General features: G+C 40.1%; 1 protein-coding gene across 7 annotated transcripts in view; it reads right to left on the reverse strand.

Moving 5' to 3' along the window:
• Positions 1-667: 667 nt before the first annotated feature.
• Positions 668-27,371, reverse strand: part of Rapgef2 (Rap guanine nucleotide exchange factor 2) — a 239,606-nt gene continuing 212,902 nt past the window's right edge. For 2 of the 7 annotated variants that reach the window (XM_090343178.1, XM_090343177.1), the window contains 14 exons: positions 26,060-26,217; positions 25,300-25,540; positions 22,778-23,161; positions 20,776-20,987; positions 20,566-20,689; positions 19,679-19,702; positions 18,501-18,724; positions 17,177-17,383; positions 11,998-12,150; positions 10,985-11,101; positions 9,014-9,239; positions 7,994-8,553; positions 6,030-6,335; positions 668-2,725 (listed from right to left, as the gene is read on the reverse strand). In XM_090343178.1, the coding sequence (XP_090199304.1) occupies positions 2,700-2,725; positions 6,030-6,335; positions 7,994-8,553; positions 9,014-9,239; positions 10,985-11,101; positions 11,998-12,150; positions 17,177-17,383; positions 18,501-18,724; positions 19,679-19,702; positions 20,566-20,689; positions 20,776-20,987; positions 22,778-23,161; positions 25,300-25,540; positions 26,060-26,217 (2,962 nt within the window). In that variant the 3' untranslated portion in view covers positions 668-2,699. The remainder of the gene's footprint in view (positions 2,726-6,029; positions 6,336-7,993; positions 8,554-9,013; positions 9,240-10,984; positions 11,102-11,997; positions 12,151-17,176; positions 17,384-18,500; positions 18,725-19,678; positions 19,703-20,565; positions 20,690-20,775; positions 20,988-22,777; positions 23,162-25,299; positions 25,541-26,059; positions 26,218-27,371) is intronic. The other 5 variants (XM_090343182.1, XM_090343181.1, XM_090343180.1 and 2 more) reach the window with 4 other exon arrangements.

Here is a 27,371-nt window from a genome sequence, read left to right on the forward strand (position 1 = left end):
AAAAGGAGTGTGACAGCCTGGGTTTGCTTTGAACCATGATCTTCAGATCTTAGCCTCCTGAATAGCTAAGATTACTTATGTCAGCCACTGGTGCCCAGTTTAAATAAATGTCCTTTTCAACAGGCTGAAATATTACTCAGACTTCCCACCTAATAGAGCTCTTAGAGGGATGGTGGACTATAGCTGAATGGTGGAAAGCTTGCATAAATCCCTGTATTCAATCTTCAGCACTACAAAAAAAAATAGATAAAGCCAAATAAGAAAACAAAACTTCTTATTCAAGAGCATATTTATATACTAGTTGGCAATTTCCAATCAAGAGTTAAGAACTGTCCTCTTAGTGGTTTGAATCTTGAATGTCATTTTTAGTTTTCTGAGGCCTAACTTTTCAGTATGTAAGCCAGGAAATCTAAATATTTAATCTCACAGGGATTTTCATTGGGACAAGGCTGAAAGATAAATACTACAGAACTACTATAACATCTCCATATTTTGCTGAGCCATATGATTGCTAAATCAGTTCTTTAAATCAAGAGAAACAAGGTACTGGACAATTGCTTCCTAGGAAGAGCCAATTGGCCTCCTGAGGGCACAATTCTGTAGCAGTACTGGTCTCTATTCTGCTTCAGTAATAAAAAGCATGCACAATTCATCAAGAATATAGGCAAGACTTTATGTTATATTTATTTTCCAGCTTATACAAACTGGATGTAGAAGCATAAACATAGTACATTTCTACCATCTTCAACAAAAATATAACCAATATGTACAATTATTGTATTAAAAATACAAAAGGGATACAGACTCCACCAATGTCTTTCTAAAAGACATACAGGTACAAGTAGTATCAAAAGTATGAGGAAATCACCAGTTAATTGTACATTCTGCACTTGACATCACAGCGAACTGAGATCAGCAGTCCTATGTTCTACAATTACTTAATGTTTAGATAACATTTGTGCGACTGTGGTAGAGCTAGATTTCTCTTTCTATATGCACATGAGGTCCATAGCCTATATAATAAAACCGGCAAATAATGCATATTACATGTAAAATTACAAATGCATAATTGACAATGTAATAATATATAAGCAGGTAGATAGACAAATGCCATGATACAGAAGAGAATTATTAAATAAAGCACTGACATTGTTTGATACAGTGAAAAAACACTGCAATTTGACTTTTAAAATTTGAAGCTATTTACGTTTATCTACTGATCAATATGATCAGCTGAATTTAATGGAAAAAAATCCAAGACCAGCAGTTCCTCACATTTGAGTACTACTCAGATTGGCAGCCTTCACTTTTCCGGAGTCTGTGCAAAAAAAAAAAAAAAACAAAAAACAAACAAAAAAACACCCCCCCCCCCAAACACAAAAATAGACTGGAAAGGGATCATTTTTAGTCATTATAGGGTTAATAGCAGCTGTGAGCAGATGGTTGCTACACTTAGGCCTTCTCTATGCAATGTCCTTAAAGCCACTTGCAGATTAGTTTCTGTGACTAACTTTCCTTGCAAAGGCTGGCATACTTAACTAGGTTTTTTGATCGCTGATCATGTTTAAAGACTTATTTGTTACCTAATGCCAATTCAACAAAGGGTGGCTGTCTTGAAAGAGCAGTATTTTTGCAGCTGGCATAGCTTCAACATCCCAAGCTGCTGTCACTGCAATGCTATCCAGTTATAAATGTTTACTTTAAAAAATAAAAAGCCCTACAACTCTAAATTAACAACAACAACAACAAAAAAAAAAAACCCCAAAGAAATATAACTTAAAAAACACAGGGTTTGCCATCCATCTTGATAGAGCAGGACACATCCTCCAGTGACTATCCTGCCTGCAATCAGCTCAGACAGCGCATGAGGGTCCCCTTCCCGTCCCCTGGCCATGTGCAAACAGATGTAGGAAGAACCCACTCACTCACTAGGGAAAAGTGGGCAAGGAGTCCTTGTACTAGAGTAATTGGCTAACATTTCATCCTTCTGGGACGGGGCACTTGCCGGAGGTGAGGCCAGCAGAACCCAAGAAGACCGGGCACAGCCAGGTCACCACCTTCCCTGCATGGCCACACCCTGTTGGGCTGACAACCCTACTTAAGGTTCAAAATAATACTGTAATTATTACACAGATATAACATTTATTCTCTGAACACAATCGTTAAATTCATTAAATCTTTGAATTCATTAAAAAAAAAAAAGACTGTAAACAAGTAGCCAAGCACTGAACTCAAAGGATTTTGTTGTTTTTCTTTGCCGTCCATGATGGGTTAAAGGCCCCAAATAGTTCAATGGCTAGCTTTTCTCATGATCCCAATGAGAGCAAGTGCTAGGCCTGCACTGAAATTGAAAAGGCAGGATTCAGAGAGGTCCTTCTGGGCATTGAGAAGTGCAGCCAGAGGCAATCACCATGTTGGGATGATCTTGGAATCTGGAATGATACTGTGGATGTGGCAGGCAGCAACAGTGGGCGCTCGGAGGCTGCTGCACTGTGCATTTCAAGCAATGAAGTCTGAAAAGTGCCAGGGCAATTTCTTCACAGTATTTCACATGCAAAGGGGACAGGAAGAGGGGGAGAAGAAGCCCCATGCTGCTTTTAAGGCAGGGAAGGAGGCAAACTGGTCCACCATCCTCAGGGTGTGAGTTCCCAGGCTCCACTGCTAGGGACAGCTTCTTGTGTTCTCCTCCTTCAGGTGGCTCACACAGCAGACACCTGCTCCTCTTCTGTGGGGAAGAAAGAAAAAAAGTCAATGAGTGGGCAATTTCTCAGGCTATAGCATGTGCATTCACTAGTGAGCTGGCAAAAAAATCAGTTACACATATGTTTAATACAGCTCACTTAAAATTAGGATCTTCTATGCAACTATTAACAATTTAAAAATCTATGCTGGTAGCTTGAGTGTGGCCTTGTCTGTGTTCTATTGAATAAATGCCCAGGAATGGAACTGTTGGGTCATAGGGAAGCTCTATGTTTAGTCTTTTGAGGAACCTCGATACTAGCACAACTATATTCACTGCAGCATTGATTACCATAATCAAGATATGGAATCAACCCAGATGTCTTTCACTGGATGAATGGATCAAGAAAATGTGATATATCCAGCAGAGAGAATGATATTGTATCATTTGTCAGGAAATGGAAAGATTTGGAAAAAAATTATATTATGTGGGGCCGGGAGTTTGGCCTAGTAGTACAGTGCTTGCCTAGCATGCACGAAGACCCGGGTTCGATTCCTTGGTACCACATACATAGCAAAAAGCTGGAAGTGGTGCTAAGGCTCAAGTGGTAGAGCTCTAGACTTGGGAAATTCCAAGGACAGTGCTCAGGCCCTAAGCACAAGCCCAGGACTGGCAAAAAAAAAAAAAAATATTACAAGAAGTAAGCCATATGCAAAGAAAGAAAGGTTTCTCATTTGTGGGAACTAGAATGTGTCTATAAATTTACAAGTAGCCGGGCATGGTGGCTCACGCCTGTAATCCTAGCTACTCAGGAGGCTGAGATCTGAGGATCATGGTTCAAAGCCAGCCCGGGCACTAAAGTCCGGGAGACTCTTATCTCCAATTAACCATTAGAAAACTGGAAGTGGCTCTGTGGCTCAGGGGTAGGGCAGTAGCCTTGAGCTGAAGAGCTCAGGGACAGTTCTCAGGCCCAGAGTTCAAGTCACATGACTAACCCCCCCCCCAAAAAAAATCTACAAGTAAACACACTGAATGATAAAAAGAAAAAAAAATACAAGAGGACATGATAAATTGTACAGGTCTCTAGTATTCACAGAGTGAGACCAAAGGAGGACATTCTTAGGAGAGGATCCCATAGGCACAATAGCTATGTGCATCTGATCATATAAAATATTTATCGAAATGTGAAATGCCAGGAAATGGAAATAAGAGGTTTTTATTTCTTTGTTGCTGTTTTGCATTCATTTTCTTTTCTTATTTGTGTATTTGACCTTTGGGAGGGCAAGAAATGGTGGGACAAGGGTGAATACATATAGTAATGATGCTCACTGGATCCTATGTTGAAAATGAACTATACACAACTTGTGGGTGCAGACATGAGGGAAAAACTGGGAGAGGGTGAGGGGGACAGGTGTGATAGTGTTCAAAAAGAAAGTCTTTATGTGACTTATGTAACCATAAACCCTCTGCACATCATTTTTACAAAATTTAATAAAAATTGATCTATGATATGTGCTTTTAAATATTATATACATAATACTACTAATATACCTAAAATCAAGCTAATAGTTGTAGTGTTATGCAAATTATCAAAGGTAAGTATCAACTACTACCTGACAGTACCATCAAAATAAGTTACTCTGGATACTGAGATTCAGGAGAATCACAGTTCAGAAAGTTCAAAGACAAAAAGTTCAGTGTGGTTCTATGAACCTGTCATCCTTGTTACTTAGAAGTACTAATATGAGGATTGTAATCTATACTGGTCCAAATCCTATTTGTTTTTGGCCAGTCCTGGGGCTTGAACTCAGGGCCTAGACACTGTCCTTGGATACTTTTTTTTTGGGGGGGGGGCACCCTGGAGCTTGAACTCAGGGCCTGAGCAATGGCCCTGAGATTTCTCAAGGCCGGCACTCTACTACTTGAATCACAGAACCGGCTTTTTCCGTGTATGTGGTACTGAGGAATTAAACCCAGGGCTTTGTGCTTGCTAGGCAAGCACTCTACCACCAGGCCAAACTTTTAGCCCATCCTCGGACACTTTTTGCTCAAGGCTAGCTGCCACTTGAGCCAAATTTGTGCTGCTTCTGGCTTTTTCTGTGTATGTGGTACTAAGAAATAGAACCCAGGGCTTCATGCATGCTAGGCAAGCATGCTAGCGATAGGCTTGAGATCCTATTTGAAAAACAGTAAATTAAAAAGGGTTGGGGATATGGCTCGAGAGGCATCTATTTAGCACCTGCAATACCCTGAAAATCAGACCCCACACCTCCTACCACAAAGTCTAGAAAAAATACAGAAAAATGCTAACAGCCAAGTGCTGGTTCATGCCTGTAATCCTATGTTATTTAGGAGGCCGAGATAGGAGGATTGGGATTTGAAGTTAACTTGGAAAGGAAAGTTAACCTGGGCAGGAAAGTCTAACAGACTTTTATCTCCATTAAACTAAAAACCTGAAGTGGAGCTGTGACTCAAGGGATAGAGCCCTAGCCTTGAGCAAAAGAAGGTCCTGAATTCAAACCCTAGGATTGGCATCAGAAAAGAAAAGAAAAAAAGAAAAAAGAAAAAAGAGCCAAAAACTTATTAATAGGGTGGAGGGCATTAATCTTCATCTTTGCCCTTCTCAATGCAGCAGAGACAGGCAGATTTGAAGAATGGAAACAACATTTAACCATACATGCTTGTTAATAGCACAAACATATTAGAATTTGAATTTTATCCTTCAATAGGGGCACGGCAGTGGTGGACTACTTGCCTAGCAAATTCAAAGTTCTGCATTTCAGTCCTGTGTACTTTATTTTTTTTATTTTTTTGCCAGTCTTGGGCTTGAGCTCAGGGCTTGAGCACTGTCCTTGGACTTTCTCAAGGCTAGAGCTCTACTACTTGAGCCTCAGCACCACTTCTGGCTTTTTTCTATGTATGTGGTACCATGGAATCGAACCCAGGTCTTTGTGCATGCTAGGCAAGCACTTTAACCACTAGGCCAAACTCCCGGCCCCTCCGGTGTACTTTATTACAGTAACTCTTCTGTAACTGTTAACTTTAATTCAGCCATCTTGAAACAACAAACCAAGGGCCAGACTGGTGGTCAAAGAGAGGAAATAGGTCTGAGCCCTCAAGCAGAAGCAAAGGGGCCCTGGGGCCTGGCCCTTAATTTGATCTCAAGTATCTTCAAAAATTTACAAAGATAACAAAACCCTCAGACACAGAAATAGATGGCAAGTTTTCACCCTAACCCTAGAACTGGGACTAGAGATTATGTGAGCAGCACACTATAGAGATTGTGTGATGGAGCCACAGCCGATAGGGCTTGCTTAGGGCACGAGTTCCCTGGCGCGCATGCATGTACCATCCTCCTCGGTGGAAAATCCTTGTGGCTGGTAGGCAGCCAGGCGGGGGTCGGCATCGCTGGGCTTGTGCCACTGCGGCTTGCTGGAGGGTCTGCTGCTGCCCGTCGGGGGCTGCACCTGCCCAGGGGAGGAGGGCCCAGTGGACTCAGATGGCCGGGCCACCATGCGCGATCTCTGCAGCGCCACGCTGTAGTCGGGGGGCTTCCGGGCCGGGTGGGAATGTCCGTCAGGGAAGTCAGTGATGGGGATGCCCACGTAGCCTGGAGGGGTAGGTGGGGGCTCCCGGTACCTGCCTTCTTTGCGTGCTGCAGTAGGAACAAGACACTGTTATTAGGATGTGGGGGAAGGACGCTTATAAAATATCATCGATTGACAGAGCAAATACATGGCAATGGAGAACATGCTCTTCTGTGGTCCTGCGTGGGAGAGCGGGTGTGCAGCAGGAAACTCATGCTGTTCACATAAAGCAAACTCTTGCTGGGTGCGTGGGTGGGGCAGGGGGGAAGTGGTCTAAGAGCATCTCACCATAAACAGACTACTTCAAACTTGCTTGAAATTATAAAATGGTAAGAAGTCCAATTTAACCAGAAGAGGACAGTAAAGCAGGGAGCCAGTTATAATGCCTGGCCTGGTGCAGGTGGAGCATCCCCGCACAGAGGAGATAGACTGAATCCGCCCTCACCTCAGGTCTCTGGGCTTCAAGGTGGAAAACAGGCAGTAAAATCAATGTGGAAAAGTAGTACAAGGACAATGTGAGAAAGGATGCCAACTTCAAAACCCTAAACCTATGCCGGCCTTTTTCCTGAAAGTCCTTTAATAAGTGTTATCACCTATGACATGCAATCTGTGAGCAAATAGAACACAATGCTTTTCTCAAACTTTTTAGAAAACCATTAGGAACTAATAATCTTTCTTTAGCAATGAAAATTCTGAGAATTAGTTTATTAACATACTATGTGAAAAAGATCCATCTAGGGGTTTATGTAGCCATGACTAACAATCATTTTAGAAAAACACTAAATCTACCATCCACTCATTACTACTTACTAGGTAAGAAGACTACAACTTCTCTGTTAATAAAAGTGATTCCCATAACAAGTATATCCCAGAAGTTTCACTCTACCTCCTGGAATCTGTTCCTGCACTCATTACATAGATGATAAATACACCATGGAAAATGTGAATGTTATACATCCTGTGTGCTGTGAGGGACACAAGGGTTTTACTTCAGAAAGGCAGCAGCAGCTCCCAGGTGCCATGAAAAGAGGTCTCATATGTTTTCCCTCATCCTCACACTACAGGTAGAATATAGTGCTTTGCCTGGCATCATACAGACAAATAAGAGATGCCAACATCATCCCACACCCCCCCCAAGCCTAAGATCTTTCTTCCTTCTCTTGAAGTGTGCACAGACTATATGCTTATAGAAACTACCTTATATAAACAAAGGCAATAATATGCAGAGGATAAGGCTCTACAATTCAAGGGAATAAGAGAATATTTTTAAAAGTAGAAAATGAAAGAAAAACTTGCTTTATGAAGAATGAACATCCATCCTAATAATTTCCAGGTTGAAAGAAAAAAAAAAAAAGACTAGATGATATCCACAGTGACTATCCCAAGAAGGCTTTACTAAAATTTTTACTATATGTACCTGACTGCAAAGCCTGTTAATGTAACAGCGATATTCATAAGACAATATGTTGGACATGAACTTTACAACTTAGGAGGGGGTGGGAGGAAGAATATAACTGTAACCTATCTATTCATCACCCTGACAATAAAAATTAAAAAAAAAAAAAACCAACCACCTGTTAATTACTAGTCAGTGAAAAATTCTAATCCATATTGTTAAGTTCAAAGCTTTGCACATAACAAGGGAAAATGAAGAACTGCACCATTTGATTTTTAAAATAATTAAAGCCACAATCCCTTGGGCCAAACCTGTCCCATTTCTACTTACTGATGAGTCCCTTGGCAGTGCTCGCTGTCACAGTTATGTGGGCAGGCACAGGGACAGGTTTGGTTTCCTCTGTGGTGACAGATGCCACATTGCTGCTTTCGGCTTCAATGGAGACATCCTTCCCACCCCGGCGCTTGATTGTTCCCGTGTCGCCTTCTGAGTCTTCTCCCCAGTACCCCGTGGAAGACGCCCAGCTCGCTCGAGACTGGGCTTGTTCAAGACTCTCTCTACTTTGAGTCTGCCTATTATACTTTGTGCTATGGTCAGAAAACATAATTTGGTCCATATGGCTACTTGAGGCCCATAAACCTGCAGGATCCCCTGAGTAGTCAAAATGAGTGTGTCCGAATGGAAGTGTTTCCCAGCTTCTCTGGTGCTGGATGGTCTGGATGTTATCGTGGGAACCACTTGAACAGGAAGTCCAGCTCCCTCGACCACTGTCAGCAGCGTCCAGAGAAGCACGGTCACCCTGGTCTTGAGAAAGCTCCTCTGTGCTTGGAGAAGAAATGACTGTAGCTGCAGCATACAAGCCTCGGCTTTCAGACATTGGTGCATAGGACCTGTCAAATAGGAAGAGAGGGTCTTACTATGTGGCTCAGGTTGGATTTTTCCTGCCCAAGACTCTTATGCATTGGAATTATGGGTGTATACCACCACATTCAGTGAAACACGTTTCATTTCCCTAAGAAAGGCAGCTTTCTTTCACAGCAGAAAAAGGGTAAAAGTACCACTGGATGGTACTTGAGAAGCCAGTTCTCATCTGGTCATTATTACAAAGTAAACAAAGTAAATAGAACAAGAAGTTGCTATGAGAAAGGAACATTTTTCTTACAAGGTTAAGGATGACTAAGTATGATCTGATGGTCCAGGGAAAGCAAGACCTGATATGTTCAAAAGTCATCCTGGGCCAATAAATAACAAACCTAAGAAAAGTAGTAAGCCCAATAAATACAACATGGTATTTCATCTAGAAAGAGACATGGAAGGGAAGAATAAGACCAGTCAAGCACAGATGCCTACCCTAAGCTGTACTGATCAGGCTCTATCAGGGTGCGTCGCTCCATCCTGCCCACACCCAGGTTAGTTTCCACGATGCTGACAGAATGCCTCTGGCGCCTCTCCTCATGAGGTGGGACTGGCACTGAGTCAAAGGAAGAATTGCTGACAATACTGGATCGTGAAGAAATTTCACTGTGACCAGAATCTGAAAAATTATCCACAGTACCACTGGGAGCCAAAGTATAACCTGCATGAAAAATACCACCACATTAATTAGACTCCAGGATATGGCATTAAATCACAGGCATGAGTATCACCACTGAAATGGCAATTTTTACTTTTACTTATAGAGATCAGGTGACCCAAAGAGTACAATTTCACTAACAGAGCTTCAGCTGCTTAACCAAAGGATAAAGGCGGCAAAAAAATACACTGCTCTATGAAGCAGGGAGGGTGGCTGAAGCCATGGCACTACTTAACTATTTTTGGCTTCCCTAGCTACAAATTATACTACTTTTAAGTTTATATAAAAGAAACCCAGCTGAGGATGTAGCTCAGTATGTGTGAGGCCTGGGGTTCCACCAGTAGCAGCACCAGAGCAAACCACCAAGGGAAAACAAAACAAAACAAAACCAAAAAAAACCCCACTACCACCACCAAAAAAAAAAAAAAGAAACAAACCCAGACAGTAGACTTAGAAGTATGAATTTCCCCTTCAATTACAAAGTCAGCAATCTTGTTTTCAATTTTTAGAATTGAACAGAACAGGTCAACCTACAATATCTGAATACACTTATCATAGTAAGTGGACATCTAAAATAAAAAGAATAAGATCTGGATTTTTGCCAGTTTTTCAACATTAATAATACATTAGTTAAGTGACATAAAAGTTAATTGTTTTGAAAGATGTAATACACATTTTCCTCAGACCAGCACCATAAATCATCTAAACATGTACATTTCCTGGTCTGAAAGGAGCTCTTAGCTCTCTCTTACTACAAGTAATTTATAGTCACAAAGGAAGAGGCTTGCTTTAAGGCAGTTTTCTTTCTAGCTTGCCCCTCCCCTCCCCATCATTACAGGGGGTTGATTCATCTAGCTTCTTTCTGAGATTGTAGATCTTGATAAGATTTGGTTTACTATAACTCATTCTGAAGGTTCAGACAGACAAGATTTAGATCATTTCCTTGAACAACAATCCTTGTAGCTCTGCTTTCAGAGTAGGTAGGATTACAGACCTGCACCACCATACCTAGCCTGCTTTGACATTTGTTGTTTTTCTTTTTTGCCAGTCCTGGGGCTTGAATTCAGGGCCTAGGCACTGTACCTGAGCTTCTTTTGCTCATGGCTATCAATCTACGACTTGAGCGACAGTGCCATTTCTATCTTTCTCTGTTTATATGGTACTGAGGAATTAAACCTAGGGCCTCCATGCATGCTAGGCAAGCCCTCTACCACTAAGCCAATTCCCAGCTCTCAATTATTATTTGTTGGTCATGGGCCTTTAACTCTGGGCCTCAACACAGTTCCTGAGCACTTTTTGTACAAAGTTAGCACTCTTACCACTTTGAGCCATATTTTGTATTTTTAACAAAAATAATTTAAATCTTCTTACTCATTTTTATAACATAATTAAGGATTTCATATAAAATGATTACATGGTATGACTATATTTGTTTTTTTCAAAATAATTTTCTATAAAAATAAATGTAGTAGCTAAGTGCTACCAATTTAAGTGTGCTCCCACTTACTGATTCCTGATTTACTTTTTTAAGGTTACACAGGTCTTGATAAGATTGGGTTTATTGTAACTCATTTTGAAGATTTTGACAGACAAGATTTAGATCATTTCCTGAAAAGTCTGCTTTAAAAAAAAAATCTAAAAAAAAATAGGCATTCAAATGTTACATTTGACATTTGGTGGACATTTTTCTTCAACTAATGAGATGAATCCTCTTTTTCCCACCCTGGTTTTGGTTCTAAAAACCCCACCTATCCCATAGGTCCGTGATGCATTGTTATTCTTGTTAATGTTCTCACTTCCAAGAGAAGAGGAGGAACTGGTTAAGTCCAACTGCCCGGAGCCAAAAGATCTCAGTAGACTGCCACCTAACAAGGGGATGAGAAAAAAATTTAGAAATCCATTTAACAAAGAGCTAGAGTCGACACCACACAAAAGCACAGGTGTCTCAACACGCACAAAGTAAAAGCAGAATTTGTTTTATCAGTGAAGTGTAATAACTTTTGTTAAAATTTGGTATTCCAGTAACTAAACCTTAGCCTTTCATTCCTAGATGATCCTCTCTAAGAAGCGGGAAAGAGGAACTAGGAAAAGGAAGTATCAGTATAAGGAGACATAGATAGCCTGAAATATCTCTTTAAAAATATGAGAAAGGGAGCTAGCCATTGGTGGCTCATGCCTGTAATCCTAGCTACTCTGGAAGTGGAGATCTGAGGATCAAGGTTTGAAGCCAGCTGGGGCAAGAAAGTCCATGAGCCTCTTAGCTCTAACCACCAAAAAGAGCCAGAAGTGGAGTTGTCTCTCAAGTGATAAGAGTAAAAAGACTAAGGCACAGTGGTCAGACCGAGTTCAAGCCCAATTTCAGCAGAAAAAGAAACAAAATAAATAAGAGAAAGGTAATCAAGACCCATGCATGGTAATACAATAAAAAAAAATAAATCAGGAACATTGTGTTTTCTCAATGTTTTTAAAGCTCTCTTTTTCTGGTATTAGTGTTCAAATTTAGTAAGAACATATTAACATAAAAATAATTCTTCCTATAATTATAGTTAATAAAAATTAGTGATTAAAATGTTTTATACATCTTGTAGCACTATGAAAATTATCTAATATTTATAAAATAAGGGGAAAATGACCTTTGACTGTCACATAGAGATCAGTTTAAGTGAGTTGAACAGTAAAAATGTTGCAATGCCTAACTTGGGAGTTCATTATTACTGAAAAATGTGGAACTGGATCAAAAATGGGAGTTAGTGAGCACTACCTTTCCTTGGGGAACTCTGTGGTGAAGTGGGAGGAGAAGACAGCTGGGATGACGCGTTGGAGATAGTGTCTTCTGCTTGCCTCTTGTGACGTTCCAAACTCCCTTCTTCAGACAGAGAAAGAATTTTCTTTAAAGCTTGTGGAGAGTTTATGCCTAGAAAAGAAAAAAAAAATCATAGGCATTTTCAAGACTGAGAGGAAATATGAATGATTAAAAAAATCCTATTGAAGTAGCTTTAAACCTATTACCAATCTAAATATTCTCTAGATCAGGATGTATCTGGCCTGATTTCTGACTGGTAATATGCCAGTGTACAAGAATACTAGAAATAGATGGTTTCTAACATTGTAGGGATCACTATTCAGCACTATGCAGGGCAATGAGGGAGAACAAAAAAACCCAGAATTAGAAAACATGTGAAAGTAGCAAAGCCAATTTCAACTCCAATCATTAGAACTCAATTACAGCTCGGAGCTTAATTCTGGGGCAGTGAGGATAGGAAAAAGTAAAGGGCCATAAGCTGAAAAAAAAAACCAAAAAGGATAAATGAGCTCTACGGATTTTCATGCCTTCAATAGTTGAGCAAGTGAACAGACAGAAGAAAGGTGATGAAAGTGCCAAGTCACAAATTCTACACCATGGAGAAAGGTGCCCGCACTGGGATCCCCTCAGTTATTGTTCAGAAATAAAGTCACATAACAATATTTACAAATTCCTTACATTATTTTGAGGTATGTTATTCTCAATTACTTGATTTTTAACAACTTCAGAAATTTTCCTGAGAGGAAGGCCTGAGAGCTTGAAACTTATAGCATTAATTTTACATGACCATAGACTTAAAAGGCGATGGTATCTACAGCAAAGATTTTACTCTTCCTTCCACCTTATCTGAATAGTTCCATACAATATTTCCCTTTTTTGGTTTTCTGTAGAAATATTAATATACACACTTTGTATGAAAATACTAACTACGCTAAAGCTACATGAATGGGTAGCATTCTTACACATTAAAAAAGAGCTGTATTATCCTTCAAACACCATATACGTATGCAAAACTGCTATGCCTTACAAAATCATATTAGCTACTCAAATGTGGTTCGGGGTGATCATTTCGTTTGTAGAGGCAATTTGTTTATGAAGCTTAAACTCGCCTGGCACAGTTAATCCTGCTTCAGCCTCTAGTGCTGGGGTTACAGGTATGCACCACCAATCCTGGTTAATGATAACTTTCACTGAGGTAAAAGATGCAGAAAATGATTAGGATAAAATTATTTCATGAATTTGAATAAGGAAGAAAACACCTCAGTGTCATTAAGTTCGTATTTTATATAACAGGATTCTAAATGTGTTAAGGTAATCCCTTACGAAGACATACATGACACTTTATCCCCTCCATTTTCTATTTGTGGGTGCTGATATTATAGCCATATAGCACCATGTCTCATCCTTTCATTCTTTTCTTTCTCCTTCTCCCTCTCCACCCACCACTCTCTTTGCCAGTCCTGGGGCTTGAACTCAGTGCCTCGGCACTATCCTTGGGCTTTTTCAAGGCTAGACCTCTACCATACCACTTCTACCTTTTTCTATATATGTGGTACCTAGGAATTGAGCCTGGGTCTTCATGATGCTAGACAAGCATTCTACCACTAGGCCAAACTTCCAGCCCTTCATTCACAGTTTTAAAGCTCATAGATTCAAATGGACTTGAAAATAGTTTGGGAAAATGGGAATTAGTTTTAAATTTGGGCAATCATACCTTATGTCAAATATAGTTAATAGGCTATTTCTAGATAAAAGAAGACTGGTGATCTTCCATGAGAACAGTTCTGCACAGAAGGGAAGTCAGGCTGCAGAGGATTTAAAAATACAAGCAGAGCCAGGGGCTAGTGGCTCACCCCTGTAACCTTGGCTATTTAGGAGGCTAAGATATGAGAATTATAATTCAAAGCCAGCCCAGGCAGGAAAGATGGTGAGAATCTTTTTTTTTTTTTTCCCCTTTGTGGGTCATGGGGCTTGAACTCGGCCTGAGCGCTATCCCTGAGCTCTTCAGCTTAGGGCTACCACACTACCCCTGGGGCCTGGAGTGAGATCTTCAGCTCAAGGCTACTGCCCTACCCTTGAGCCAAGCCCCACTTGGAGTTAAGAATCTCGGGTCCTTTTGTGCCTGCACTGGCTGTGAACCTTGATCCTCAGATCTCAGCCTCCTGAGTAGCTAGGATTACAAGCATGAGCCACCACGCCCCTACAAGATGGTAAGAATCTTATCTCCAATTAACCACCAGAAAACTGGACATAATGTTGTAGCTTAAAGTGGTAGAGCACTAACCTTGAGCAAAAGAGCACAGAGACAGTGCCAAATTCAAGTCCTATGACTGGGAGGGTGGAGGGGAGGGAGAAGGAAGATGGGTACATTGAGAACACAGTAGTAAAGAAACATGAACTTTAACTTGGCTGTGGTACAACGAACACAAATATTTGAATGATAAAACATACTAAGTAAAGGTACATTTTCATGTTTCCCCTAAACTGCATTTTGGGAGGAATGGGGCACGGACAGAGCCTGTTGCAAGGCCTGCTACATATGTGGGTTTTGTTGATTCAGTCTCTAGGGACTCAGGTATCAACCCCCAATTTTACCTAAGAAAGCACTCCTGCTGTGTATTCAGCTTTAAATTTTCACTATTTCCTTCTACATATATGTAGAAAAGAGTCATTAAGTCTTAAGAGAAATTAGCTTGTCTATTTATATAAAAGGATTTAAGCAGTAGGTGAGTTACTTTTAGTAGGAAAGAAGAACACTAGCTGTTCTGCAGCTCCTATGTTTCAAAGTTTGGAATTAACAAGTAAGTTCATTTCCAAGTCTAATACACGTAAGATCTTGGCATCCAGCCCCCAAAGTAAAAACTTTGGTAACTTATTGATCTTAAGGCAAAACTAAGCAACTTTTGTATTTAATTTAAATGAGATAGACTTCCTACAGAACAAGAGAAAAATCTTAGCTAGCTACTTATCTGGTAACAGATTAACATGTAGAATACATAAAGAATTAAAAAATTAGATGCCAAAAGAACCAATAGTCCAATCAGTAAGGTAAGTTAGTTGAACAGACAATTTTCATATACATAAAAAAAAATGTTCCCCCCATCCTCAGCCATAAAGAAAATGCAAATCAAAACATTGGGACTATAGCCCAGTTAAAATGGTCATCATCAATCAAAAACAAATGCTGCAAAGGTTCAGGAAGGGAATGTACCTGCCCTAGGTATAATGTGAGTTGGTATAGCCACTACAAAAATTACTAAGATGTTTTCCCCAAAAGTAAATGTAGAACTAACCATACAGTCTGCTCTACCATTCCTAGCCATCACCCAGGAGCAAAGACAAGATAATAAAAACAGATGCATGCCTGTGCCCATTACAGCACTACTGACTCAGTTAGGCGTGCATCAATTAAAAATTATTATCATCTCAGAAAAAGCTGAAACATTTATGTAGAATAAAATTATGTCACTGTAGGGAGATAGCAGAAATGGAGATGATCATGTTAATTAAAATAAGCCAGACTAAGGGAGACACATATTGTGCATTTTCTTTCATATGTAGAATCTATATATATAAAAAAAGACAAAGTCAGGCATAGTGGCTCATGCTTATACATCCTAGCTATTCAGGAGGCTGAGATTTGAGGACTGTGGTTTGAAGCCAGCTTGGGTAGCAAAGTCTATGAAATGATTATCTCCAATTAATCACCAGAAAACCAGAAGTGGAACTATGGCTCAAAGTGGTAGAGCACTAGCCTTGGGCAAAAGAGCACAAAAACAGTACCCAGAGACCCTGACTGAGTTCAAGCCCCTTGACAAAAAAAAAAAAAAAAGAGAAAGAGAGAAAGAGAGAGAGGGAGGGAGGGTGGGAGAGGAAGGGAAAGGGAGGGAAGGAAGGAGGAAGAGAGAGAGAGAGAAAGAGAGAGGTGGGGGGACAAAGGGTAAACCAGTGTAACAGTGATATTCACAAGATAATATATTGGAAATGAACTTTACAACTTGGAATGGGGTGGGGGGAGAAAAAATGAAAGAAAAACATGGGAAGGGGTAACAATGTTTAAGAAGTAAATACTACCTTTAAGAAGTACTCACTACTGGGGACCAAGACATGAGAAAGGGTATCAATGTATGTGAATTAATGTACCTTCTATCTGGCGAATATAATGTAACCCTTCTATTAATTACAATAAAAATATATGGGGAAAAAAAACCAAAACAAAAAAACAACAAGAAAAAAAAAAAGAAGTATTCACTACCTTACAAATGTAACTGTCTGTCTGTCTGTCTGTCTACCTGACAATGACAATAAAATAACATTGAGGGCAGGGAATGTAGCCTACTGGTTGAGTGCTTGCTTGGCATGCACAAAGCCCCAGGTTTGATTCCTCGGTACCACATACTCAGAAAAACCTGGAAGTGGCAGAAAAACCTGTGGCTCAAGTGGCAGAGCACTAGCCTTGAGCAAAAAGTGTCCAAGGACAGTGACCAGGCCCTGAGTTCAAGCTCCAGTGCTAGTAAAAAGAAAAAAAAAGTTATAAAAACCATTATTTCGGGTCAGGAGTTTGGCCTAGTAGTAGTGTGCTTGCCTAGTATGTACAAAGACCCAGGTTTGATTCCTTGGTACCACATACATAGAAAAAAGCTGGAGGTGGTGCTGAGGCTGAAGTGGTAGAGCTCTAGCCCTGAGGAAGTCCAAGGACAGTGCTCAGGCCCTGAGCTCTCAGGACTGGCAAAACAAACAAAAAAATAAAAAAAAAAACCCATTATTTCATGTAATTAGCATAAACTAATAAAAATAAATTAGATGCTATTTATAGAAACAGCCCTTTCTGCTGGCCAAAAGCTTAATTTGCTGACTATTTATGCTTGATTAGGAAATGGCAATCATATTCAAAGGTATTAAAGTTATCTGAGATAGATTATTTTCCAAAGAGAAGGTAAGAGAAATTAAGATGAGTGGGAGGGGGTAGGGAGAGGGAATGTGGGAAAGAAACATGGGAAGGGGGAACAATGTTCAGAAGTAATGTACTCAGTACCTGATGAATAGAATTGTAGCTCCTCTATATATTACCCTAACAATTAAAAAAAAATATTTTCCAGATCTACAAAACCTACCAGTGAAGAGCAGAATGACTTACCAAACGGTGGGAGATCCTTCACAGGCACCTTCTTTCGTGAGGGGTACAGGGACACAGCGGGGACCTGCAGGGCCTGGTTGGCTTTATGTGGTGGTGGCTGTGGCTGTGGCTGCTGTTGTGGCTGTGCTTTCTGCTGCGAGCCTGCCCGTGGAGCCACTGGGGAGGTTTCGGATTTGGCAGGCTTCTTGTCACCAGGGTTCTTGGGTACTGATAATTGTGTGGTTTGTAAAAAGAAAAGAGTTTGTTAGTAGCTATGTGAATGATGATTTCAGGACGGCTTAAGCATCCTCTGCAGCTGGAACAGTAATGTGAACTCTATCACAACATAAACAGAGAAAATTAAGCACAGAAAAGGACATTTATCATAGGATACTAGCAATCTCAAAGAGTGATTATATTGTCAAACAAACTAAAATGGAAGTAATGTAGACATGAGTAAAAAAAAACCCACATGTATGTGAAAAAAGCTACAATAGAGAAATAATTAGGAATTTTTTGTAAAATAGCATAAAAATTCTTTGATACATTTAAGTTTTAATTTAATAAATGGTATTGTCACCTATTGATAACAAAGCTTACCATAGGGGAGAATTGACTAAGCAGTCAATATGGCTTGCTTTATACTGAGCATGTAACTCCATGATAGATGAAATGTATTTGACAGGACAATGGATAGGTCTATATAGATAGACTCTACCAGGATGACATGACAGTGTGTTCTCCACAATTCAGCTAAGGACCAGCAGACTTAGTGGCTTATACTTTCCTGTCCCAGCTTGCTCTGATCAACAGAGCTCAGCCTCTTGAGTAGCAGAACTGCAGGTGTGTTCTACCAAGCCTAGTCAATACGCCTGGCTAGATTTCTAAAGACTAGGGCTTATACACAAGGTAGGTTGTGGCTTACTGTACATGTGTGGTTATTGCTTTAGGTTACAGCTAGATTTGCTGCTGGGTACTATCTGGGCTTAGGACAGTTAGAATGGCTGGTTCTGTGATTCTCTGACCTGGTCTGTCCCCTTACTCCCCAGGTTACTCAAAGATAAAGCTTTGGAAGTTCCTCGGTGAGAAAAGAAAACATATACACTGGAGCTTCATACAGCCACATATGCCTGCAGGTGCTCCAGTTACGTGGGAGGAAAGCAACGCAGGTCTGAATGGATCTACTGTCCTCCCCCGTAGCAACTAAACTGCACACAAAGGCCCGTTGATCACAAGAGAAAAGTGTGTGCTCAAAACTGCATTCTCCTTTTCTTAAAGTCCATTCTGTCTCTACCCCTGCCATTGCATGCATGCACAGTCTGCATTCCCAGTGAGTGTTACTCACATGTATTGGTGGCTGGTTCACACTGCAATGATAAAGTCTGAAGACTCTCCTCATCCATTTCCAGCTCCAAATTGGACAGGTATTGTTTCACTTTTCGAGCCATTTGGGCATCTTCATACAGCTTTTTGGCATTGAGGAAGGAACTACGGCGCACACGTTTTTTGTGGCCACCTGTCTGAGCAACGTCCAGTACTGTGGCATTTGCACTACCCTGGCTGAGTGACCTGGAGGACAAAATGCAATTCACTCACTCATTCCTTTCTGGCATCAGTCCAGCTAATTATGTAACTAATCTACACTCTTCTATGCAGACTCTGTGGTCTCATAAAAGACTTGGGTTTAAAAAAAAAAGAATTAAATATAATCTTTACATAAATGCCTGTTATACTCCTGTTCCAGAAATTAAGAAATTCTACTTTTCACCTCTACATAGTATTCAAGACATTGTCTCAACAGGCCAACAAACAATAACTATACATCAAAGTTCATGCAAGAATACTTTGTAACTTTAAAGCTACTTCTCCTCAATAAGATGTCTTATATAGACTTAAATAAAATTGTCTACCATGTTGGCAACTGTTTTCTAATTCCTGAGTTGAATGTGGTGAGTTTTTAAAGTAATAAGGTCAATCTGTTAATACAATAGTCATGCAAATGAAAACACGTATGGATGAAAACTATTCAGCAATGAATTGTTAAGAATTATTTTTTTAAAGGAATGTTTATACAGAATGAAAATAGAAGTTAGTTGAGCTGTAGAAAATCTGCTTGCCCACCTTTGGGGTACTTTTAACATCTATATACTTCCAGGTATCTATGCAACAGTGTTTTCACTGAATAAGTTTTCCTTCTATAATCATTTGGCCCTTACTCTGAACTTTTCTCATCTTAAGACATATAAATTCTACAAAAATCTTTTTTTTTTTTTTTTTTTTTTTTGGCGAGAGCTGAGAAACAAGCCTGCTTTATGGTCTCCACTGCTCTTTCCAGAGCTCTCTTGGGGTCATGACTTCAAAAGCAAAAGCCTCATAATTGAAGTCAGTATGGTATTTGCAATTCTGCTAGAATGAGAGGGTTAAGAAAAAAAAATGCAAAGCATCAGAAGAGAGCGGGGAAGAAAACAATGCAATGGGCTGCGCAAGAAGTGAGTGTGGGTGTGCAAGATGTGCAGCACTTACCCCAGACTCCGCCACTTCTTCTTCCTGTAAGTGAGAGCCATGGAGAATGAAGCATGGTGTAGAGAGAAAGAGAGAGAGAGAGAGACAGAAAGATCACAAGCTCAGAAAGAAAGGCCTAGATTTCTGGATAAGCAGGTCTAGAAGTCTACACACATTAAACTGCATAACCACCTCACCATATACTGCTTTACTGAAAACATTTTTCTGGTTCTAAAGCTAATATCTGAATTTTTTTGTTGTTGTTGTTGTTGTTCTAGGAAGATTTCTTTTGTCAGGCTAGTACGGGGGCCTGAACACAAGGGTTGGGTGCCATCCCTCAATGTGCTTCCTCAAGGCTGGGATTATACCACTTGTGCCACAGACCCACTTATGGCTTTTTGGTGATTAACTGGAGATGAACAGTCCCATGAACTTCATTGCTCAGGTTGGCTTTGCACCATGATCCTTCAGATCTCTACCTCCTGATTAGATTACAGGTGTGAGCCACTGGTGCCAAGACAATTCATTTTTTACTTTGCTGACCACTACATCCATTGTGTAGATACTGAGACAATATCGTTTGGTGGTTGTTTACATATTTTGACTCATATTGCCAGTTATGAATTCTAACTCTACAAATCAGTGTTCTGAAAAATAAAAAGCAAACACTTTTATGACTGTTAAGTTCAAAATGTCAAAAGGACAAGCCATTTTTTTCCCTAATCATCAGAAATGCCCCTGACATAGAATGAGACTTTTTCCAAATGAAAGCTCATCAGTAATTACCAGTACATGCTAATACAATTCTTGCTATACTGCAAATAACAGATTCCAATCTTTCTCATTCACAGGGAACTCAAACTCAACCTCTCTAACCCCACTTGAGCTACCATACAGAATTCACGCACCGGGTTCTGAACATGAGGGCTGGGTCCATGTTGACTGAAGCCATTCGGCCAACGTGACGAATTTCTTTTGCAATCATCCTTAGCTTCTCAAAGTTAACCAGCCCATCTACTTTGGAGTCATTTCCTGGGATTGGCAAAGGAGGAAAGGAAATCATATCATGTGCAGGCTGTGCTCTAAGAAGAGAAGCCAGAGCTTTCACCTGTGCTCACCTTCGTGGAGGAATGTGAGGTCCTTCTTGATGACAGGGAACAGGGGAATGACGGGAGGCTGCAGATTCTGACCACTGAGGACATTACGGTATTTTGCCATGTTTCTAGAAGGATCAAACAGGTCTTGAAGGTCTTGGAATAACTTTTCGTATTTATTGGGAAGTTTTTCCCAAGTTGTTCGCAGTCTTGCCACGGGTGCCAGGTTCAGGCCACTGATAAAGGAACAAAAAGGAGAGGGGTGTGACATAATGAAATGATCCTATGTAAAAGCAGATGGTCTAGTTTATTTATTGACATACTGCACCTCGGTGTTCTTTGTAGGTAAACATTACAGAGGGATATGTAACAACTTCATGACAGTCCTGGGTAAGGAGGATGGCAGATGGAAGCAGGGCCAAGTCTAAGCCAAAGGGTTTTGCTGGTCTTCCTTTTCCTTTCTACTTCTGTTTTCCTTTACTCTCTGCTATAGTGAAGATCTGAAATATCAGCCCTACATAACAGCACTGAGATGTAGGGAATAGTAGAAGTTGCTGGAGGCAATGTGGGATTCTGGTCTCTTCTTTTCTATGTTCCAGCTATAAGGTAAACAGCTTACAAGTGTCATTTGCTCCTATTATGATGTGATGCCTCACCATAAACCTAAAAACCTCAGCCTAAAGCCTCTAAAACTCTAAGCCAAAGCAAAAATTTTCTCTTTATAAAAATGATTACTTCTGGCATTTCATTATCGTTACAGAAAGTGGACTGGTACACTGTCAGCAAAACACAAATATTAGTATTATTGCCATTCCTCATATTTAGGTCAATGCTTAATTCATAGCAGGCTTTGAATGAAACAGACTGAGCAAATAACCAGTACTAATAAGGCACAGTAGACACAGTTATGAATACTTCCAGTCCTGGGCTTGAGCTCAGGACCTGAGCACTGTCCTTGGGGTTTATCAAGGCTAAAGCTCTACCACTTGAGTCACAAAACCACTTCTGGCTTTTTTCTATGTATGTGGTACCAAGAAATTGAACCTGGGTTTTTGTGCATGCTAGGCTAGCACTCTACCACTAGGCCAAGCTCCCGGCCCAATAATTACTTTTTTAACATCAATAGAACTATCTATCCCTTTGCATTTGCTTCCAGCCTTAAGTATAAACACTTAAAACATTTACTGGATAAATTCTTTGTGCTTTCTTGTGGGATTTATTTGTGTAATATTGTTAGTAATTCTGAGTATTGTTTCACAAAGAAATAAAGTGATATTCAGAGATATTCAAATAATTTGCCCAAAAAAGTCAGAGTTAAAAATGAAACAGGAGGGCCGGGAGTTTGGCCTAGTGGTAGAGTGCTTGCCTAGCATGCACGAAGACCCGGGTTCAATTCCTTGGTACCATATACATAGAAAAAAGCCGGCAATGGTGCTGAGGCTCAAGTGGTAGAGCTCTAGCCTTGAGAAAGTCCAAGGACAGTGCTCAGGCCCTGAGCTCAAGCCCAGGACTGGCCAAAAAAAAAAAAAAAAAAGAAAAAGAAAACAGGAGTGAATATAAACTTTACAATTTTCAAACCAGCATATGAGAGATTTTACATTAAAGATTAAGAATCAGAGGCATCTAGCACCAGTGGCTTATCCCTGTAATACTAATCTACTCAGCAGGCTGAGATCTGAGGATTGAACTTCAAAGCCAGACTGGACAGATAAAGCCAAGAGACTTAAATCTTCAAACTAATCACCAAAAAGCTAGAAGTAGAGCTGTGGCTCAAGTGGTGAAATATTGGCCTTGAGCAAAAATGCTAAGGGCCCATAATCTGAGTTTAAGTTGCCAATATCAGCACTCTCTGCTACCCCTCCCAGACCCCTTAAAAAAAAAAAAGAAATGGTTAAATTATAGTCTAGAATGCACAAGGCCATGGATTCCATCCTTAGGACTACAAAAAAAAATTAATTATAAACTACTACAGAGGCTCTTTTACATATGTAAAGTGGCTGTATCTATGCACGCCTTACTCTCTTACCTGATGATTGCAAACATTGAGTTGAAATTCTTGCATTCCCGACAGTGTAGTGCTATCTTGATGAAATGCTTAATGATCTTCATTCTCTTCAGCTGGTTTGTCTCTCTCAGAATCTCAGAGGCCACCCAAAATGTTTCCTGGTTAATGACTTCTTCAAATTTCTTCAGGTTGGCACAGCTGGTTTTTGACTTGAGTTTAAATAAATCATCAATATACTCAGTAGGTTCAATGTTGCGGAAGAGCTCGAAATTCCGCATTGAGAGCTGTGTGGCAACTTCCACTGTGCTGAGCTGAAGCAGGGAAATCTGACTCTCTCGTAACAACTCCTGAGCATCCTCATCAGAGCATAGTGTTTCTGTTTCCATGTTGTTTTTCAGGTAGTATCTGGGAAGACAAAAATGAGATGCTCTAAAGAGAACACCAAATTGACCAGTGTTTCTTTTTACCCTAGAGGGTAGCACAGTCACTAGATTACAGTCATACATAGAAATTTAGTCCCCTTTCTTTCTTTCCTTTCTTTCTTTCTTTCTTTTTTCTTTCTTTCTTTTTTTCTTTCTTTCTTTCTTTCTTTCTTTCTTCCTTCCTTCCTTCCTTTCCTTCCTTCCTTCCTTCCTTCTTTCTTTTTTTCTTGCTTGGTTGCTTTGTGGGTCATGGGGCTTGAACTCTGGCCTGGGCGCTATCCCTGAGCTCTTCAGCTCAAGGCTACTGCCCTACCCTTGAGTCAAGCCCCACTTCTTGTTTTCTAGAGGTTAGTTGGAGATAAGAGTCTCAGGTCCTTCTGTGCCTGGGCTGGCTTTGAACCTTGATCCTCAGATACCTGCCTCCTGAGTAGCTACGATTACAGGCATGAGCCACCGTGCCTGGTTTCTTTTTTCTTTTTCTATCACCTACAGTATTCACCTTGTTTGCTAATAATGACAGAAATTTTATTTTATCTCAATAAAATTAAAGTGTCAGCACTAAAAAAGGAAGAGGGAAAGATGAGACCCAAGTCACTACTCTATTTTCCCAGAGAGAAGAGAGAATCTGAGACAGTTCCAAATGAGATCAAGTTCACTTGTTTATTCAGATGGCTGAAGAACCTAAAAATGATTCCATCCTTTTAGAGCTTATAAATACTAAGAATAGAACATCCTATGACAGTTTTTAATTTTAAAATATCTAGATTTTCATGAAAACCCTGTACATAAGTGGGCATGTATTATTCTGGCTAGTAAGAATATGGAAGAGGCTTCTAAACATTAATGATTAGGTTATGCATCAAAAGGATGAGAACTTAAGAGCTGGGCCTTGTTGAAAACAGCATCCGATATTTGCTCTGTGGTTTTTTTCTATCTCTTTGGTAGAAAGATGCTTTCTCAAAACAGATTTCTGAAGAAATTAGATGAGCACAGTGAGGTCCTCCTAAACTGGTCTTTTGCATATTTCACAAACATTTACAGAACAGATTCCTTGTGCCCTTAACATGCACAATCTAAGGTTCTCTACTTTGGACACACTTGTGATGCCCATGATAAGGATCCATGTATAACTTTCCTGAAAATGAATGTGAATCATGAATCTTTGTAGCTCAATGGAAGCGCATATAACTCCATCATGACTGCAGATCTATCAATATACATTCAAATGATAACTCAGAACACCTGACCTCCTAAAATAAAACCACCTACTTGTATGGGGTTGAACAGTAAAGGAAATTACAGCTTAAGAGGTAGGAAACTATCACAGTTTAGTGCTACACCATGAAAAAAGCAGTAATGATGAAACATTCCATATGGAAAATAATGTTATTTAACTACTTTATTTTTAGCAGTGTAGAATGAAGGTTTTCATTTATAATGGGAATATCATTGAAGAGCATGACAAGACCTAGGTGCAACATTGGCTTGCACAAAACATGTGAAATATGCCCCTTTGACCAAACTATAGCAACTAAGGTTTAGTTGTAGAGTGAAGAAGTATTTTCTTTCTTTTTTTTTTTTTCTATTGACTCCTGTTGACTCTGGGCCTCTTGCTCTCAGTGGCTTTTCTGCTCAAGACAGGTGTTCTACCAGTTGATCTACTTTTCCCTTTTTGCTTGTTAACTGAGGTAAGAGTCTGATGGTCTTTTGTGATCAGGCTGGTTTCAAACTTTGATCCTCAGATCTCAGTCTCCTGAACAGCTAGGATTAGAGTAAACCACCAGAGCTCAGCTAAGTAGTATTTTCTACAGTATAACATATAATTATAGGTAGTACTAGCCAGTCAAGCTGACTAAACTACTAGAGCTCTTAGGAAGTCAGGAATGCAATAACAAACAGACACTAGAATATCAGCTGTTTTTGTAGACATACAAATACAGAAGTGTGTAGCTAGGGTTTCTTATAAGTGCGTGTCAAATTTATTGATCTAGTAACCAAGTATCCTTCTGTGTTTAAATCTGTAGGGACTTTTAGTCATCATCCCTTACATTATTTATCTCTTAGGCTTGGACCTGGATTTGAAGAGGGGTGAAGAAGTCACATAAGGTAGACAGTGTGTACCTTCCACTCAGTTGTATTCTATCCGCAAGTTTGGAAAGCTGATCTGGAAGTCGTCTTTGCTTGATGACTCCTTCAGGAGTAACAGAGACTTCACACAGAGAATACTGATCTGGGGTGGCAGTTACAGCAAACTCCCGGATGGCCTGAATGACCACTTCTTTTGCTGTGGTATCCTTACTGATCATGATGTATCGGCTTTGCTGGTCAGCCTTAAACACCCGTAGCACTTGATCTGGTAAGTCTAGGGGAAAGGAAAGACACACATATAAAGTAGAAGGGATTTCAACACATGATAACGTAATTGCAAAATAATCTGAAGGAAACTTCCCTCGAAAGAGGATAAAACTTTTACCTCTCAATCAGCAAGATATGCTGTAAGAACAAATCTCCCAGTACTTAAACCAATCTATGGATATGTCCATACATAGCAGCAAGACAGCAACACAATCAAGGGGATATCAAGGAGAGAGAAATTCAAATCCAAAGCTAGTCTTTAACACATTACGTTAACCTAAAATATACCTCCTACTCTATTTATTTGCTCTGACTTGGTAGTAACTGCATGCTATATTAATCTTCATTTCACTTGATAGGAAATAGGCCTAGAGATATTTATATTAAACTAGATGTCAGAACATGACAAGAACTGGTTCAAATGCTTTGAAAGTTTATTTTATCCCGATGTAAAGTTCATTTAAAGTAATCATGTGTCAGAAGGAAAAAGACCACTATTAGCAAGTCGAGAAGCCCTGGTGCTCACCAGGAGTAGCACTGAAGTCTAAAATACGGTGGTGCGACTGCAGCAAGTCAGGGTTGCTGGATGACAAGGTTCCGCTGACAGGAAGAGCAGCTGGGATGTGTTTTGTCTGCCTCAGTCCAACTATGCTGTCATCTTGAGACTGACCAATCCCAATGTCACTGGACAAAAGCAAAGTTAGAAAATTAGCTATAAATTTAAAAACCTAGAAGCCACTATAGAATATAAAAAAACTAAAAGCAATATTGGGAATACCTCTATTTCAGTAAAAATGGCCATCACCAAGAACACTGGCAGGCATGTGGGGAAAACAGAACCCTACTAAACTGCTGGTGGAAATATGAATTGGTACAACTTCTATGGAAGGAATGAATAAATCAATCAAAACTTTAGTAATGAGAGACAGACAGACAGACAGACAGACAGACAGACAGACAGACAGACAGATGAGGGGGGGAAGGGGAAGTAAAGGAGGGAGGGAGGGAAGAGATTCCTTGCTATTGCTATGTAACCCAGGCTCAGGCTAGTCTAGAACTTGTTATTTTTCCCCCTGAATGCTAGAATTACAGGCTTGTGTCACCATAGCTGACTCATTATTTAAATTGTATTGTAAAGATGACAAACAGAGGGTTACAGACAGTTACATAACTAAGGTAAGAGTACATTTTTGGTCAGTTGTAGGACTTGAACTCTGGGCCTGGGTGCTGTCTTTGAGCTCTTCAGCTCAACGCTACCACCCTAGCCCCTGAGCTACAGCGCCACTTCCATCTTTTTGAGCAGTATTACCCTCTCCCTCATTTTTTCCGAATTCCCACCCAGCCCAGATTCCCTTCCCCTACAAAGAAGCATTATTATTTTCTGTTGGTCTTAGGGCTTGAAACGACCTGGGTCCTAGCCCTGAGCTCTTTTGAGCTGGTGCTGTACCACTTTGAGCCACATGCCACTTCTGCTTTTCTTCTGGTGGATAACTAGAGATAAGAATCTCACAGATGTTCCTACTAAGCATGGCTTTGAACTGTAAATCTTAGACCTCAGCCTCCTGAGTAGCTAGGAGTCCAGCACAGCAACATTTTTCTATGTTCCATGATAAACTAACAGTCTATTCCTCAGCCTTTCTCTTTCTACTTACCTAAGCAGACCAATCTGAATTCTATTTGCTTTTGCCCCACCCTCTCTTCCTCTAATCCATCTTGCAGGCCCATTCTGCCCAATTTGCCAGGATGTAACACTTTAGCTTCTGTAATAATAGTAATAGTTAACAAAGAAAATTCAACAGATATTACAACTTGGCCTCGTGGTAGAGTGCTTGCCTAGC

The sequence above is a fragment of the Megascapheus bottae genome, chromosome 13 (assembly GCF_031878675.1).
Source record: "Megascapheus bottae isolate mThoBot1 chromosome 13, mThoBot2.hap1, whole genome shotgun sequence".
NCBI lineage: Eukaryota > Metazoa > Chordata > Mammalia > Rodentia > Geomyidae > Megascapheus > Megascapheus bottae.